This window comes from Hirsutella rhossiliensis (genome assembly GCF_020360975.1).
Source record: "Hirsutella rhossiliensis strain HR02 chromosome Unknown scaffold00003, whole genome shotgun sequence".
NCBI lineage: Eukaryota > Fungi > Ascomycota > Sordariomycetes > Hypocreales > Ophiocordycipitaceae > Hirsutella > Hirsutella rhossiliensis.
Window position 1 is genome coordinate 2,232,961 of NW_025408669.1, and position 16,649 is coordinate 2,249,609.

At 60.7% G+C, this 16,649-nt stretch overlaps 7 protein-coding genes across 7 annotated transcripts; 3 read left to right on the plus strand and 4 right to left on the minus strand.

Moving 5' to 3' along the window:
• Positions 1–320: 320 nt before the first annotated feature.
• On the plus strand, positions 321–1,990 carry HRG_03194 (GLE1-like protein; the record flags this gene model as incomplete). The annotated part of the gene is made up of 3 exons (XM_044861665.1): positions 321–686; positions 1,005–1,157; positions 1,214–1,990. 3 exons carry the CDS (start codon positions 321–323, stop codon positions 1,988–1,990), a joined length of 1,296 nt encoding a protein of 431 aa, XP_044722691.1.
• A 332-nt stretch (positions 1,991–2,322) lies between these two features.
• On the minus strand, positions 2,323–3,124 carry HRG_03195 (SNARE domain-containing protein; the record flags this gene model as incomplete). The annotated part of the gene is made up of 2 exons (XM_044861666.1): positions 2,323–2,998; positions 3,075–3,124. The coding sequence occupies 2 exons, from the start codon at positions 3,122–3,124 to the stop codon at positions 2,323–2,325; spliced, it is 726 nt and encodes a 241-aa protein (XP_044722692.1).
• Positions 3,125–3,877: 753 nt separating this feature from the next.
• Positions 3,878–5,440, plus strand: HRG_03196 (methyltransferase domain-containing protein; the record flags this gene model as incomplete). The annotated part of the gene is made up of 1 exon (XM_044861667.1): positions 3,878–5,440. One exon carries the CDS (start codon positions 3,878–3,880, stop codon positions 5,438–5,440), a length of 1,563 nt encoding a protein of 520 aa, XP_044722693.1.
• A 1,601-nt stretch (positions 5,441–7,041) lies between these two features.
• HRG_03197 (ACT domain-containing protein) lies at positions 7,042–8,348 on the plus strand (the record flags this gene model as incomplete). Its single annotated transcript, XM_044861668.1, has 2 exons — positions 7,042–7,065; positions 7,197–8,348. 2 exons carry the CDS (start codon positions 7,042–7,044, stop codon positions 8,346–8,348), a joined length of 1,176 nt encoding a protein of 391 aa, XP_044722694.1.
• A 344-nt stretch (positions 8,349–8,692) lies between these two features.
• HRG_03198 (RWD domain-containing protein) lies at positions 8,693–9,673 on the minus strand (the record flags this gene model as incomplete). The annotated part of the gene is made up of 2 exons (XM_044861669.1): positions 8,693–9,292; positions 9,341–9,673. The coding sequence occupies 2 exons, from the start codon at positions 9,671–9,673 to the stop codon at positions 8,693–8,695; spliced, it is 933 nt and encodes a 310-aa protein (XP_044722695.1).
• A 515-nt stretch (positions 9,674–10,188) lies between these two features.
• Positions 10,189–12,373, minus strand: HRG_03199 (ATP synthase alpha/beta family, nucleotide-binding domain-containing protein; the record flags this gene model as incomplete). Its single annotated transcript, XM_044861670.1, has 7 exons — positions 10,189–10,245; positions 10,300–11,864; positions 11,924–12,008; positions 12,067–12,115; positions 12,182–12,203; positions 12,260–12,305; positions 12,365–12,373. 7 exons carry the CDS (start codon positions 12,371–12,373, stop codon positions 10,189–10,191), a joined length of 1,833 nt encoding a protein of 610 aa, XP_044722696.1.
• Positions 12,374–13,412: 1,039 nt separating this feature from the next.
• On the minus strand, positions 13,413–15,685 carry HRG_03200 (calcineurin-like phosphoesterase domain-containing protein; the record flags this gene model as incomplete). Its single annotated transcript, XM_044861671.1, has 5 exons — positions 13,413–14,578; positions 14,639–14,847; positions 14,902–15,206; positions 15,268–15,354; positions 15,422–15,685. 5 exons carry the CDS (start codon positions 15,683–15,685, stop codon positions 13,413–13,415), a joined length of 2,031 nt encoding a protein of 676 aa, XP_044722697.1.
• Between the last annotated feature and the right edge of the window lie 964 nt (positions 15,686–16,649).

Sequence of the window (16,649 nt, forward strand, 5' to 3'; positions counted from 1 at the left end):
TCGGTGCCTCGAGCAGCTCTGAGTGGCGCTGAGCTCGTCGGGTCGGACTTTTATTTTCGCGATACCCAGCTGCCGCCTCTGCGCTCTCAGTATCTACCGAATACCTACGATACTTCTTCCTGCTGTAACAAATCTTCCGAGCCTCAAGCCGGAGACTGTGCTTCTCGGGCCAATCACGACGACGCCTACAAGGAACCGAAAGGCCTCCCACCCTACACATGACCGTCCTTGCCTATCAACCGCACGATTGCCAAGTCAAGCCGCGCCGCAACAGCAAATGCAAATGCAGCTTCGATAGCACCTCGGCCTCTGCTGCAAGCATGACGCGCTCGTCGCCCTTGAGGAGGACGCAATTGGCCTCGACTCCCGACAGAGCCATACGGTCCAGCTTCCTCCTCGATGATCGAAACACGGAAACCAGCCACCTAGACGCGCTCGCTGCCGCGCAGGCGGAACACGACCGAGTCCGCGAGGCCGCCATTCGTGTGTACGAACTTCACGAGTTGAAAGAGGAGCACCAGCGTATACTGGACCAAGAGCGCAGGGAGCAGGAGAGGCTGAAAGCGGAGGCTGAAATCGCGGCAGAGGAAAAGAGGCTTCAAGAGTTACGGGCGAAATCGATACCAAAACCTCCTCCGCCCGCTGTGCCTGAACCTCCCAAGCCAGTCGAGCAGCGTCCCGGCGAGGCACCTGCGACCAAAGCTACCCAGGAAGCGAAGAGGCCATTGGCGGCTGCCCCAGAAAACACAGGGCTCAAACCCCAGCCTCCCAATGCCTCCCCTGCCTCGCAGAACGCGCTTTTTGCAAACCAGACCAAGCCGGCAGCGAATTCTCCTCTAAACCCACAGTTTCATCAGCAGCCTGCATCACAGGCAGTCGCCGTTCCAAAGTCAAGTGCTCCAACACCTCAAGCTAAAATCGCTCCTCCAGGGCCGTCCACGGCTCAAGTGCCGGCCAAAGCACAAGCTCCTGCTGCAAAACCCGCCGTCGACCGGCTTGTACAGATACACCGAGAGCTCAAGACACTGCGCAAGGACCTGATGGCATTGTCCAAGGCTCCGGGCTCTCCGTTGAAGGGAAGGGTGGGAACGTTTAGAAGAGAGATTCGAGTCGCAATCGGGCAGCTCACCAGCGGCAAGGGCGCCAATGTTCAGCCTGTGAGATGGTGCCCGTCTTGGTGCGCTTTGCCATTGCCACTGCTAACATTATGCAGACCAATCGGATCATGGCCATCTTGAAAGAAGCTGTATCGGGCCGGATTGCCAGTCCTCCTGTCGAGGTCAGTCGGTTCTTGGCGGAATCTCGTCCATCAGCCAAGGTTGCGAACAGCGGCGCAGGTCTGCCCTCCCTCTTCATCTACCTGATCAACATTTGCGCCAAGGGCATCATCAGCCAGTTCATCAACGAATGCGGTGCCAATCCCAAGGCTGCAGATCCAATTGGAGTCTTTACTGCCCAACTCTTCTCGCACAAGGATTTCCAGTGGCAGGGACAGTCCCTGATCGATATCCTCCTGGCAAAGTTCCGCATCGTTTGCCCCGTCCTCTTCGGCTTCAGGGGCAATGACAAGACGGAGAGAGGCAGACATGCCATTGGGTGGCGCAAAGACGGGTCCTCGTGGATCACGGAGCAGAGCCACAACGACCGGATGGCGGGTCTGGGTGCCGGCTTTGCAGCTGTGTCCCTACGAGACTTTAGCAAGTCGTCCAAGGAAAATCCTTATCCGCCAACGCACTACTGGAAGGCACTCGCCGGCATCGTCAATTCGCCCCCAAACGAGACGTCAAACACACAGTACGTTGTCTTGAGGTCCATGATTGAGGGGCACGAACAGCGATTCCTCAACTTTTACGGAAACGCGGCCGTTGTCGCCCTGCGACTGGCCCTAGTTGAGTTTCCAAAGAGGGCGCCAGAGCACGCCTCTGCGGCGGGAACACTGCGTGCGCTAGCCGAGGTTTTGCGAACTGAGGGCGGGTTGGATTTGGCTTAGCCAACTGTATCTTTGAAAGTCGGGAATGTTTTGCTTTGTATTATGATGAGGAAATCGGCGTTTGGATTAGCCACATAGCTTGACGAGCATAAGTTGGACTGCATAGCTGAGGCGTTGAAATGAGATGGCAAGTATCATTTCTTGAGGCATCCTGGAGCCCCATCTGCTCTATCGACGTACCAGAACGCTGGAGGCGGGGGAGAACGCAATGCGTGATGAAGCCGTCAACAACGACTACGTGTAGCCCACTATCTTTAAACTCCAATCCTCGAGCAAACCGGCTCAAACAAAGGTAGTGGAACATGACGAAAACAGTATACAGAGAGCAGGTGCTATAATATCAGGAGCAGGATCAGGAGCAGGATCAGGACGAAGATGAGAACCCCGATGCAGCAGCTGCTCCATCTGTCTTCGTTCTGGCGCATGACGTACTGTAGCTTCTGCATGCCATTCTGCAGGCGGCTTCCCACGCGGTCGGCGGCGTGGTCGACGAGCTCGAGCATCTCGTGCTGCTCTGCGAGCTCGCGGCCCATGTCGTCTGCCTGGCGGCGCAAATTGCCGACGGTCTGAAAGACGCCGTCGAGATGCTGGTCCTGCTCGCGCATCGTCTCCACCTGCTGCTGCTGCTCAAACTGGGTATAGTCGTCGTCGCCGTCGGCCATGGCAAAGGAGCCGGGGTCGGGCAGGTCGCCGCGGCGGGCGTCGTGGAGCTTGCTTGCGAGCTCGTCGCGCATGTCGTCGATCTCGCCGCTGACCTCCTGGACAAGGCGCTTGCGGCGGACGACCTCGTCGGCGGAGAGGCCGTACTGGGCGGGGCTGGACTCGACGGCCTGGACCGAGGCAACGAGATCGGCGAGGTCCTCGGCGAGGGCGGACAGGGCGGACTCGAGGTCGGAGCGGGCCGAGGCGAGCTCGGGCGAGGAGGATGCGGCGGCGGTGGAGAGGGAGCGGATGCGGAGGTAGGAGGCGAAGAGCGGTCGCGTCGACGACATCTGGGCGAGGACATCTCTGCAAAGGCGCAGGCGGTGGGTGTGAGCGGCTGGCTGGCTTGGAACAAGTGGGTGCGTGGTGGCGGGCTGCCTACTGTTGGACCTGGAGAAAGGGGTCCTCGCCCTCGTTTGTGGAGGACATCATGGCTCCGGCGCCGATGCCTTGCGGAGCATTCAGGTGCGGCCGGCGATGGCTGTTTTGGCTGTCCGAGGTGCGATGCGGGTGCAGGATGTCGGGCGGCGTGGTGACGACGTGCCGAGTGCTGTACTGTACCTGGCAGGACCCCACCAACGTTGGTGCTCGTACAGTGCGAGAACAGTCCACCCACTCGGTACGGCGCTGTGTTGTGCGTACCTCGTACCGGGCTGTACACAGTGCCGGCCACTCAACGTGGACAACCGCACGATTTGGCCGACGACTGACACGAACAAGAGGGCCCAAACTCGCTTTGCAGCCTCGTGTCCAGAAGAACGAGGACGGAAGCTTATGCATCGCCTTCTGGTCATTCTCTCCGAGCCCGCGACCGTCTCTCAAGAGGCACCTGCTGTTGCTTTGACTCGGCTGGAAATCTGGCGCCTCTGACTCCGGCGATAGATTTGGCATGACTGAACGGACAGACTCTGCCCGTCTTGTTCGTCTCTATCCCGGGGCTCTCCAAAGCCTGGTTGGCATTTAGTCTTCATCACCATGATACCCGAAAACCCGTTGCCATACCACGGGGCCTTCTCGTCCCCGGAGGAATACATCGAGGCTCTACTGGCATTCGCGAGCACAAAGGACGTCTTCCAGATTCTATGCGGCGGAGTCCACATTCTAGACTTCTTCACCACGGAACCTGGGCTCTTCCATGCTGCAATTCCAGAGGAGTGGCACTCGTTTTTGCTCTCGCTCGACATCATGCGCCTGCTCGATCTCCTCATGAGAGACAACCTGGACAGTCTAAACTTCCAGCAGGGTCAAGGTCCTCCGGAGAGCCTGCTTCAGTACATCCGGTCTATACGCGACCTGTCGCTGAGGCGAGACTTTTCTCCGACCAAGCGGAACCTCCCTGTACTGCCGCGGTCTGTGGCGGTGGGCATGAAGCCCAAGAAGATCCATGAAGTCAGGTACTTTGCCGACTACATCGAACGCCTGTCAAACGACATCTCGGGCTCTTGCGGCCGTGACATCTCCCACCTGGTCGACTTTGGCAGCGGGCAGAACTATCTGGGCAGGGCGCTCGCCAGCGCACCCTACAACCGGCGTGTGGTGGCCGTGGAAGGCAGGGAGAACAACGTTGCTGCGGCCAGACATCTCGACAGGCTGGCGGGGCTCACAGTCAATAAAAAGGTCCGGAGAAATAAGAAACTGTGGAATCAGGTATTGGAGGTTCTGGGACCGGACAAAGAAGGCGATCCCAGGGCATTGGCCGAGGCGGTCAAGCAGGTCGCCGGAGCTGAGGCTTTCGACTTTCGCCCCGCCGATGAACTTGGGTCGCAGAACGAATTGGAGGCAGGCAAGGGCCATGTCCAGTACGTGTCGGGCAGGCTGGAAAGCGGAGACCTCGCCGGCATACTCGCCGAGGTTAAGCGCCCAGGGACGGAGGACAAGCAGAGGCCTGCGTCACAGTTCATGGCCATCTCGATACACTCTTGTGGCAACCTCTCACATCACGGCATCCGGTCGCTGGTCCTCAACCCCGACATACGGGCAATCGCCATCGTGGGATGTTGCTACAACCTCGTGACGGAGAAGCTCGGGCCGCCGACGTACAAGCACGCGTACCTCCGGCCGACGCTGCAGGCCCTCAACGGCAGGGTGGTTGAGGAATCCGACAAGCGTGACCCGCAGGGGTTTCCGATGAGCAAGCGCTTCTCTAGCTACCGGGGCGAGGGCATCCGGCTCAACATCACGGCCAGGATGATGGCGTGCCAGGCACCGCAGAACTGGACCCGGGACGAAAGCGAAGACTTCTTCACGCGGCACTTCTACCGTGCCGTACTGCAGAAGATATTCCTCGATCGCGGCGTCGTGGGCCGCGTCCGGCACGGCCAACCTGGCCACAAGGGGACGAGTGGCGCCTTTGACGTGAGCACCAACCCCGTCGTCATCGGCAGCCTCCGTAAGCACTGCTACGGCTCGCTCAGGGCCTACGTGCGCGGCGCCGTCGAGAAGCTGACGACGAGCGCCGACTACAAGCAGTACGCAGAGGTGATGCGAGACAAGATGGCGGGCATGACGGACGAGGAGATTGACGGGTACGAGGAGGCGTACCAGCCGCGCAGGAGGGAGCTGTGCGTCATCTGGAGCTTGATGGCCTTTAGCGCCACCGCCGTGGAGTCGCTGATAGTGGCGGACCGGTGGACGTATCTCGTCGAGCACGGGCATCTGGTGAAGCAGGCGTGGGTCGAGACGGTGTTTGACTACAGGCAGAGCCCGAGGAACCTGGTGGTGGTCGGGGTGAAACGGGACGATGCATGAAGGGTGAGGGGGGGAAGCGGGCGGGATTGGAGAAGCCAAGGCAAACAATTGGACGAGGCCGCGTCGCAGATGGAGGGGAAAGACTGGCATGGCAGCTGCCGGTCAGTCAAGCCATGTCTCGCCGTTCTCTGGTTGCACGGGGCGGCGGCGCTGCGGGTCGACAAGAGCGCTATCCGGCAACGACGCTTCCTCGGCGGACACGGGCCGCAAGGGGGCCATGATATCTCGACGCCAGTGGCTGCCGCAGACGGGGGGCCAGTCCAGACTTGGCGTGACATCTGGCGCGCGGGAGGTGCTGCTCGGTGATTTGCGGCCGGGTTGAGGGGGGGCTGCTGCTTAAACGACGGCAAGGGACGCGAGGATACCGAGACGACGGCGGTCGGTTGCGGGCTGGCGGTTTATACACGCGGCGGCCCGCGGGTATCTCGATTGTAACTTGAAGCACTGCATTGCACGGGGCTGAGGGCAGAGCGCGGGACAGGCGGCTTGCAGGAGGCGACAACCAATCCAACGACGACACGGGACCGATCGACTTTCCCCTCTTCTCTCTGCGACTCGTTTCCCGGCGGCCTGCTCTTGTCTGCGGCGAATGCAACTTCCACACCAGAGTCCCGGCAGATGCGGAGAAATTGCCCTGCATGCCTTGGCGCCGAGGGAAGAAGAAGAAGAAATGAGACTCAGTCCCCCAGGCTTCTCCGCTTCTCCACACTGCCATGGACCGGACCCGTTTCGTGCGTCACAGCCTGCCTGCGGCCCTCCCCCCCCCCCCGGCTTCCTCCCATCAGGGTCTAAGTTAATTCCTCCTCTCTCTCCCTCTCTCCCTCTCTCTCTCACACGCCACAGAGTGGAGCTGACGGGCTCCACAGCCGACTGCATCTGTATGTCCTGGACGGTACAGCAACCAAACCTGCGTGCTTCTCTTGCCGTTGGCACTGGAGTTTGTTGCTTGGTGATTTGCCCATCCGAAAGGAGAGGGTGGCGCCACGTTGGCCGCGAGAGCCCATACATACATACACATACACATACACATACATTCGTACAATACAGACAGCATGGCGACATGGGGCCCGTCAGCAATGGCGCAATGATGCCGTCGCCCGGTTTCGCCTATATAAATCGCCCGGCCGAGCCTCTGTGATCCCCCTTCCTTTGGCTTGCCTGTGCTTGTTTGCTGCCTCTCTGCAGGTCCCGTTTAGCCTCCTCCAAGACGGGGATTTGGGTGGGCCTGCCTGTGGGAGTTGGCCAGGCGCCTAAACAAAATCTTATCACGCTTTTGGTTATCCGCCGCAACTCTCAGACTCTTTTTTTTTGGCTTCGCCCCTCGAGCCCCCTTTTTTCTGCTTCTTTTAATCATCACCAACGTCCGAGCTGGGGGGGGGGGATTCCCACTACGCTGGCCCCATCGGCACACCACTCGTTCTTACAAGGCTCAACTCCCTCTCCCACCATCGCCAATCCACCCCCGCCCGCACTCACCCCGGTTAGTCCCAGAACGCAAAGGACGCGGCCATTGGCCTGCCCCGTCCAGCCGCGTCTTGTTCGTCTCCAAGAACCTCGCCGTCTTTGCCTCGCAGGCTCGTCGCGCGACTCCCGTGGCCATCATGAACGCGCAGATATCCTTTCTTGTAAGATCCCGCTGTCTGTCCAACCCCACCCCACATGGATACGGCTCCCTGCAGCCAAGCCGCCCACTTGAATCACATCGCCGTGGTGAGACGAAGATTTGCTGCCGTTGGTTGGAGCTGACAAGGTGCAGGACGGCACTTATACCCTCATTCACATCCCCCTCGACCTGTACTCGACGCTGCTGCAGCCCATACTGCGCGTCCTGCTCCCGCAGACGCAGAGTCTCAACGTCTCCCAAGTCCCGCCCGAGCACGAGCTCGAGGGCCTCACCACCGAGAACCAGCATGGCTTCTTCAACGTCAGCATCACCCCGCTCGAGTGCTCCGTCGTCTGCCACTCGAGCTGGGCCAAAAACGTCTTTGAGCCCGTCATCGACGCCCTGCCGCCCGACCTGGCCAAGACCGTCACCGTCTTCAGGGACTCGTACATGGTCCTCTCCATCATCAGCGCCGGTCTCGACGCCGCCGGTCGCGTCATGGAGCTGAGCTCCCCGCTCGCCCTCGCCGGCATCCCCATCTTCTTCATCACCACCTACTACTCCGACTTCATCCTCGTCCCCTCCAAGGAGAGGCGCAAGGTCATCAACGCCCTGTCCAACAACGGCTTCGAGCTGTCCGAGAACCAGTCCGACTTTGTCAGCTCCTTTGTCTACGGCCGCAAGAACTCGACGACGAGCCAGTCCGCATCGCCCCCCAGCACCCCGCCCCCGTCCAATGCCGGCGAGCTTCAGACGAGAACCTTTGATCTCCTGCAGAAGCGCAGCGTCTCTCCCTTTGTCGACGACGGCCTCCAGCTGATCCAGTGCTCGGGGCGCGAAATCTCCCAGCTGGCCAACGCCTACGGCCACCGCCTTCCCGCCGGCCGGCAGGCGCAGAGCGCCCAGCGCCGGCAGAGCTGGATTGAGAACGTCGACACGAAGCTGTACACGTGCATCATCTCCGCCTTGGTGTCCAGGCCCAGGTTCATCTCCATCACCTTGGCCCAGGACGATCCTCCATCTCTCCTGCTGGACCGCAAGCTGCTGCCACTGTTTGGCGACTCCATCGTCGGCGACACCGACTGCAACTTTGTGCCCATCTTCCTCGACCTCGGCACCCTGTCCTCGGGCGTGACGGGCATCGTTTGCGGCGTGGCGGGCCGGCTCGTCCACGAGATGCACATGATTGAGACGTCGGAGCTCTCGTACCTGTCCACCGCACGGGCCGGTGCCGTCATTCTCACCGAGGAGCAGTCCACGCGCGCCCTGGCCATACTGCGGCCACTGCTCAACAAGGAGGCGTAGCGATTGACGGACGCCGAGCCTTTGGCCTCCTCGCCTGTCCAAAACGGGTTGTTTTCTGGTGCTGGACGAGGGTCATGCGGTTGCATCTGGTGCCCAAAAGGAGGTCTTGCATCTCGGCGTTTGTGGGAGGCTGCTTGTTGCTTGCATGAGATACCCGCCGCGAAATTGCATGTGGATTTGAGGCGTCCGTCTTGTTACATAAAAGATCAGGGTGTAAATGCGTGCTTCACTTCCCCGTTCCAGTCATGTGGCGACGACGGCGTGCGCGCCGTGGTAGCGTAGAGTCCCGAAGACGACGTCCCCAGCAGCGCTTCCGACGGTCAGGTGTTGACAAGGCGCACAGCTCACCTCGCCTTCTTGCCGCGCTCCTTTTCCTTTTCCCGCTCCGCCACCATGCCAGCCCTGACAAAGCCATCCCTAGCAACGGCGTTGATGACAGCAAAGCGCCGCGGCCCGAGCTTGACGCCGCCGTACCACCGCGACACCACGACGAGGGCGTCCCACAGGCCCATGAGGTGCATGAGGTGCAGCAGGCGCGCGCCAGCGGCGCTCTCGCCGTCGTCGTCGCAGTCGTGCATGCCGCCGCCGCCGGGGGGGTTGGGCGAGGAGGAGGAGGAGGAGTGGTGGTTCGGCCCGCGCACGCGCCACGCCGTCATGTTGTGCGTCGCCGTGCGCAGACGCCGGTCCGAGGCCAGGAGGTGCGCGATGTGTGCGCGGGCCTGCGCGGGAGACGTGACGCGCGTGACGTGTGCGATGAAGGTTGACTTGTTTTCCGTGACGGGCTCAGAGACGGTCCAGATCGGGGGTGGATAGTCCGTCTCCGTGGTTGTGGCCGAAGACGACCCGTGCTCGACGCCAGGCTGGCCGTGATGCTCTCCCGCAACCGCTTCCCCCTCCCGGCTCTGTCCTCGCCTCTCCTCCTCATCCGCCAGGCCCGCGTCCTGCTGCCCCCGGAGAAGCTTTACCTTGTCCTCGACAGCAGCCAATCTCACCGCAAACTCCTCCACCGCATCAAACACACACACGGTCCCGCTCTCAAACACCTCGCCCAGCGCCTCGCGGAACAGGCCCAGGTCCCGCGCCCCCGCGCCCCGGACGCCCCCCGAGCTGCGCTGCGTGCCCAGCACCGCCGGCGGCTCCCCCGGATACGCCGCCGGGAACCGCAGCCGCAGCCATGACGCCCCGCCGGGCAACTGCAGCACGTGCACGCTCCCTCCGCCTCCTGCCTCGTCCCCATCGGCCCCGTCGTCGTCGGCCAGTCGAAGCGTGTCCGCCCCGTAGATGGAGTTGATGGCCTCAATCTCGTCGGTCAGTTCGTCCGACATGGTCTGGCGTGCTCCCTGCCGAGGCGCGGGCGCCCCAAGTTCCAGGTTCCGGATTGTACGTGCCCGCTCGTAGATTGATGATGACTGTGGGATAATTAACGACTGGCCCCCCGTTTGACGATGCTTCTCCATATCCGCACAGTGTTTTAGCCAGGTACACTGTGCCGGTGGGAAATCCTGTCTTAGACGCCCAAGCTTCGTCAGCTGTGATACCGCCTCACCCGATACCCGTAGAACGCCCTCGTGGTTTGACCAACTGCATTAGTGAAATATACAGCGGTATGCATGAAGCTGGGCCCAAGACACCAATCATGCCAATGCGAGCACAGTCAGGAATAGGGCTGAGTAACATTGTGTACCATACACTTCGCGGCCGCGGTATATAGAGCCAGTCGTTCTTGGGGCCGTCCTCCGCATCATGCCACGTCTATTTAGGATCGCCCCTTGCCAACGACGCAAAAGCCGGCATACTCTTCACACACAAACGCAAAAGACCACTCGCCCCCGAGTCACCCTTACTCATCCATGACCGATGCAAACTTGTCCATCATCTGCTGCTGGATAGCCTCGTACTGTAGCCATGGTCAGTCATAGGTCAGCCACGGACAGGAGGGCCAACCACCAACCTTCTTGCAAACAGCCTCCTCGCCTTCCGATGGAAGCTCAAACTTGAGCTGCCTGAGCTTGGCTTGGAGATCGCTCGTGGCCTCGCGGACCTTGGCCCAGCTCTGGCCCTGGGCAATGGCCTTTTGTGACTCGTCGTGGAAGCCAACCATGAGCTTCATCATCCACTCTGTCTTCCAGATCGGGCAGAACTGATCGTAGTCTGAGTAGCCGTTTTGCTGCAAAAAGTCTTCCTTGAGCAGGCCGGCGAGGTCGAGGGTAATCTTGTCGGGGTCCGACAGCGCGCTCTTTCCCACCAGCTGCACAACCTGGTCCAGCTCTTCCGAGTCGGACAGGAGCTGCTTGATGCGATCACGGAGCCGGGGGAACTCGGGGTGCTCCTTTTCGTAGTACTTGTCCAGAGTAGTGGTGTATTTGCTATACGAAACGCTGGTGTTGATGGAGGGGAAATGTTTTCGCTGCGCAAGCTTCTTGTCGAGACCCCAGAAGACCTGGACAATGCTGAGGGTGGAGCTCGTGACGGGATCCGAAAAGTCACCGCCGGGAGGGCTGACAGCGCCGACGATGCTGACACTGCCCTTGCGCTCCGGGGAGCCGAGCGTCTGGACTCTGCCGGCTCGCTCGTAAAAGGAGGCGAGCTTGGCGCCCAGGTAGGCGGGGAAGCCCTGGTCGGCGGGCATTTCGCCCAGGCGACCCGAAATCTCTCGGAGAGCCTCGGCCCATCGCGATGACGAGTCGGCCATCATGGCCACGTCCAGGCCCTGGTCACGGAAGTACTCGGCGACAGTAATCCCCGTGTAGATGGAGGCTTCTCGAGCGGCGACGGGCATGTTGGACGTGTTGGCGATGAGGGTGGTGCGCTTCATGATGGGTTCCTTGCGGCCATCGACTTCGATGGTGAGCTCGGGGAAGTCCTTGAGCACCTCGGCCATTTCGTTGCCACGCTCACCACAGCCAACGTAGACAATGACGTCGCTATTGGAGAACTTGGACACGGACTGGCTGATGACAGTCTTTCCGCAGCCGAAAGCGCCGGGGATGGCAATGGTGCCGCCCTGGACGCCCGGGAAGAGGGCGTCGAGAACTCGCTGGCCGACGACAAAGGGCTCGCTGGCGGCGAGCTTGTCGGTGGACGGACGGGGGACTCGGACGGGCCACGACTGCATCATGGGGTACTCGGTCTTCTTGCCATCGAACTCGACCTCGAGGATCTTATCCACGACCGTATACTCACCCTTGGAGGCAATCTTGGTAATGGTGCCGCGGGCGCGGGGAGGGAAGAGGATTCTATGCGTTGAGATGAAGGAGTTCTCGAAGACGGTGCCCCAGACGTCACCGCCCGTGATGTGGTCACCGACCTTCATGGAGGGGGTGAAGGCCCATTTCTTCTTTCGGTCGAGGGCAGGGATGGAGATGCCGCGGGGGATGTAGATAGATTTTGACACGTTTGAGATTTCCGCCAGCGGCCGTTGGATACCGTCGTAGATGCCATTCAGCAAGCCGGGCCCGAGTTCGACGGACAGGGGCTTGCCGGTTCGGACGACGGGGTCACCGACCTTGACACCGGCTGCAGAGGCTGGCGTCAGTCTTGGGTGTATCGGGGGGTAGGGGGGAGAGTGGGCGTACCGGTTTCCTCGTAGACCTGGATGGTGGCCTTGTCGCTGTTGATTCGGATGACCTCGCCGACGAGATTATCGTGGCCGACTCTGACCTAGAGGCAGGCGGAGAGTCGTCAGCTAGCGTTCGCCATCAGGCAGACGACAACGTACCAGTTCGTACATGGCAACACCAATCATGTCCTCGGCCACCACGACAGGGCTGCAGACGGGTCAGCAACGAGGAGCGATGGCGTCTGCTGCCTAGCGGCATCAAAGGACGACTCACCCGGAGATGGAGAAGATTTTGCCTATGGGAAGCGTCAGCCGTCAAAGCGATTGACCACCTGAGGTGGGGGCTGCCTACCATGATGCACGTTGTCGCCATCGGCGTTGTTGGCCTTTTGCGATTTCTGGACGGCATGCAAGTCAGCTCCAGCGGGGCGAGTTTCGGATGGTCGGAAAGACGTACGGGCGCCATTTCGGGGCGAGGAGAAGAGCAGCGGACCGGAGCGGGCTCCTCTCGATCGTCGGCGGCGGAGGAGGGAGCTGTAGACGGCTGCGGGAGCGGGTGCGGAGGAGGCGTTGGAGGAGAGGAGAGGGGCGGCGGCGGTGGTGGTGGAGAGGTTGGCACGTTAGTAGGTGGAGGCGATGATGTAGCGGCGGCGGCGGCAGGGCCAGGGGACGCGTAGTAGCTGTAGGAGGACGAGACAGATGACGCCGAGTCGCTCCTCCCGCGGCGGATGAGGCTGATGAGCGAAGGCCGAGCCTTGAGACCGGGCCGTAGTCCGAGGTGCATGCACGAGCGAGCGGCCAAGGAGCTGCTGTTGACGGGGTTGAAGTGACGAGAGAGAAGAAGGCGTCGAGAGAGAAATGGGCTGGGCGGTTGAGGTACCCGGAGGAGGGGGGTTTCACGAACGTCGGTGTTAGTCAGACGTGTACCTGCTATGAGCATCCACCGACGAAAGTCCGCAACATATGCCTAGGCAGCAGCAGCGGTGTACCTGTAGCCTATCATCAGCCTTGCTTGCTCAAGTCGAGCGATTCAGTTGGGCGCGCGTCCGGCTACTCAGCAGTCCCCCGGACGATGAAATGCCCAGACAGGAATGACGAGTACAGAAATGGCCTCAACGGCAAAGCAGCCGGGCCATTAAAAAAAATTAAACCAAAAATTGACAGCCGGTGTCTGTTGAGGTGGAAGGCTACGGGTGTTGAGGTTGGAAGGCTACGGGACATTTCTCCAGGCCCCGTCCGTCAGCCACGTCCACATCTCCTACCCTAGGCCACAACCTAGACGGAGGAAAATCGGAAGCACCAGGCTTCATTCACCTTCTTGCTCCCTGCCAAGCCATCGCGTATGGTCATGAATATGTTCATCTTGATACTCTTTGTACAGGTAGGTGTATCAACAGCGACTACGGAGTACAGAGTACAGCGAGCAGTCGCCCGAGACCATGCGCACAACAGTCATCAGAGAACAGACCAGAATAAGCAAAAACGCTCCAACGCACACAACGCACTCAAAATTCACCACGACTTGTCCACCACGACTTGTCCACCACGTTGCCCGCCCGGGCTATCTCCTCCTCGGCCATCTCCACGAACCTCTCCAAGCTGTCGCGCGCCACCAGTGCCCCAAACGTCGTCCGCGTGACCAGCTCGTCGCACTCGTCGTGCTCGCCGTGCGCTGCCGACATGTCGCGCCTCTCGAGGTGGAAGCCAAACTTGGGCTTGTAGCAGTTGTCCTGGGCGCGGCCGGCGCGCAGCTGACAGATCTCGTCGGCCCTGCAGGAGCCCCGGCATTTCGCCACGTTCCACCCGCGGCTTTTGCGCGAGATGTAAGCGTCGAAGAGCTCGTCGTCGTCCTCAAATGCCTTGGTCACCTGGTGCCAGAAGGCCGGCGTGAGCTCGGCCCTGGGGTCCGTCACGGGCGGGCTGAGGGCCTTGCCGTAGGCCTCCTTGGCCGAGTACAGCTTGGTCCAGACGGGGCCCGACTGGAAGGCCTTGTCGCCCATGTCGGCAATGTACGTCGTGGCGTCCAACACGCCAAACGTATCGGGATCAACCTCGTAGACGCGGAAAGAGGGCATGCCGGCCGTCGGGGTCAGAGACGGGGCAATGTACGACACGGCCAGGGCGTTGGCTTCGCTCCGCGACTGATAGTCGGCGTAGCTGATCTCGAACTGGTCGACGTGCGTGTGTCCAAAGAACATGGCCGCAATGGTCGCCGAGTACCGGTTGACGATTTGGTCAAGGTAGTTGGACCCGTCGTGCAGAGTGCCCTTGTCGCCAAAGGGCAAGTGGCCGATGATGTAGACGTTCTCGCGGGCCTTTTCGGCGCGGTCAAGCTCCCTGACTAGCCATTGCAACTGGAGGTTGGGATCCTTGTCATTCATGTTGTGGTACAGCCAGAAGTTGTTGCGGTAGTACAGGTTGGTGTTGAGCGAGATGACGCGCAGGTTGCCCACGGGGTGCTTGACCGAGTAGGCGCCGAGCTTGGCGGCGTTATCCGCTGCCTCTTTGCCGATCCAGGAGGACCACTGGCTGGACAGCAGACGGTAAACCCATGCCGTGGCTTGGCCGAGGCCGTTGGGCTGGAAACCGTCGCAAGGATGAGCCTCGTGGTTGCCGGCAGTGCCGTATACCGGGCCGGGGCGCCTGTGCATGGCCGAGTAGGCTCGCTCAACTGGCATGCGGTTAACCAGAGACGCTCACGGATGTGGTAAAACCAAAGGCAAAGACGAACTTGACTCAACGTTGGCCGACTCGGTTGTGTTCCACACGGCATGATCGACAATGTCTCCGGTAAAAATGGTAAAGGCGGCGTCGGGAGCAAACTTGTTGATGGCCTCGTACATGCTCTGCTCCAGACTGACGGGCACGTCGCACTTGTGGTCCCCGAAAGGACCGGCGGGAGACTTGCTCTTGCCAGGCTGATCGTCTTCTGTGTAGGGCCTGGTTATATGCCCTGGTTAGCCTCGACCGTGGACGGCCCGGGGGTCGGTTCACCTGCAGCAGATGGGCTTTCCGCAATCCGCGCTTGACCCATTCATGTACAAGGTGTCGATGTGAATATCCGAGTAGTGAACGACCTGGAGCGGCTTCTTGCCGCTGGGCCGAGGGCGAGTACGCTTTGGCTTGAGCACAGGCATGGAGACGTTCCAGGGGGTGACGGGGGTATAGGCACAGGCGCCCAGCAAGGTGGTGCAGAATTCCTTTGAGGCCTTGGATCTGCGCTTCATCTCCCTGAGGGCCTGGGCAATGATGGGGCCCTCGCGGGCAATGGCACCTTCGCAAACATCGTCATCTTGGGCCTGCAGCCGGTCAACCAACCGTCTGAACTCGGCATTTATGCGGTTCTTGGAGAGGACAAACCCCGGCCATCTTGCAAAGGCTCTGTACCACCTTGATCAAGGCGCTGTCGCTCAAGAAGGCGAGGCCCCTCATCAAGGCGAAGACGGTCTGTCGTGCGTGTCAGCCGCATACTCTGTAGACACTGGACAGCAACCCAAGGGCAGAGAGCTCTGACCTCACAGGTAACGCATCCGCCTCCCCACTTGATCTTGTTCCAAAGCTTTTTGGCGAGGTTTCGAGCTTCCAGGTCTCGAGCTTCCAGGTCTCGAGCTTCCAGGCCTCGAGCTTCCGGGTCTCGAGCTTCCAGGCCTCGAGCTTCCAGGCCTCGAGCTTCCAGGCCGTCAGCCTCGAGAGGCGAGACCTGCTGGCCGGTGGCCGGGGCATTGCCACGGACGGCATGGGCGAGAGCCAAGACCGGGAGCAGTGACTGAAGACGCATGGCTGCCGGGCTGGAGCGAATCGTCTTTCCAGAAGCTGGGCGAGGGCCCGAGGTTTTGGGGGCCCAACAGGGGACTTTATAGCCACAGGCTAGAAGTGCCCCGGCCGGTCGGTGTCGCGTGGCTGGCCGCCAGCCGGAGCCGAGGCCAGTCCTGCCAAGTACACCACGGAACCAGACAAGATAGGCCTTCCACGGTGCAAAGCCGTCCGGGAAAGGGGAGGGGGGAGGCTGTGGAATGTACAGGACCCGTGGTCACAAGCATCTACGCGGTCCAATGGGAGCGGCAAGTGGCGGCACGCCCCCGGCATCCGAGCTGCTGCGACCCGCGGCCTCACTCGTAAAGGCCCTGAAGGGCTGCTTTTGTGGCGTGACATGGACATCGGGCGCGGGCTCTCGTGACAACGGACCCTCAGACACTGCCATGGAGCCATGGAGCCATGGAGCCATGGACCGGGTCACCGGGTATGCGGCCACGGCCGAGCTGCGTTCACGAGGCAGCGAGGTGGGAGATGCATCTGGCACTTTGTCGTACCGTCCGTTGCTGCTTGACTGGACATGGTGAGGCTGCCCGCTGCAACAAAGATGCGGGGAAGATCAAGATCATCATTAGATGGTAATTAATTAATTAATTAGATGGAGGCTGGAAAAGGCAGCGGGGCCGGAGCGGGACCTCGGGAAGAAAACATGACAAGGTTTCCCCAGTCTGCGCTCTACAGAGTAGTGACACCGTCTATTAGTGTATACGTATCGACATGGATGTCAAGCATTAAGCATCATGGTGGGTTTGCCTGCACAGCCTTTGTTGAGCAGTCCTTGGTGCCGTCATTGTGCGTCTTGTCTTGGTGGGCACTGGGCAACAAGGGCCAAAGTCCATGGTTGGTAGAGGGCCTCAAGCCCTCAACATGGACCTTTACCTTTACCTAACTCTCGGCCCAGATCCTCATTCCTCACCAACCTAGCGACT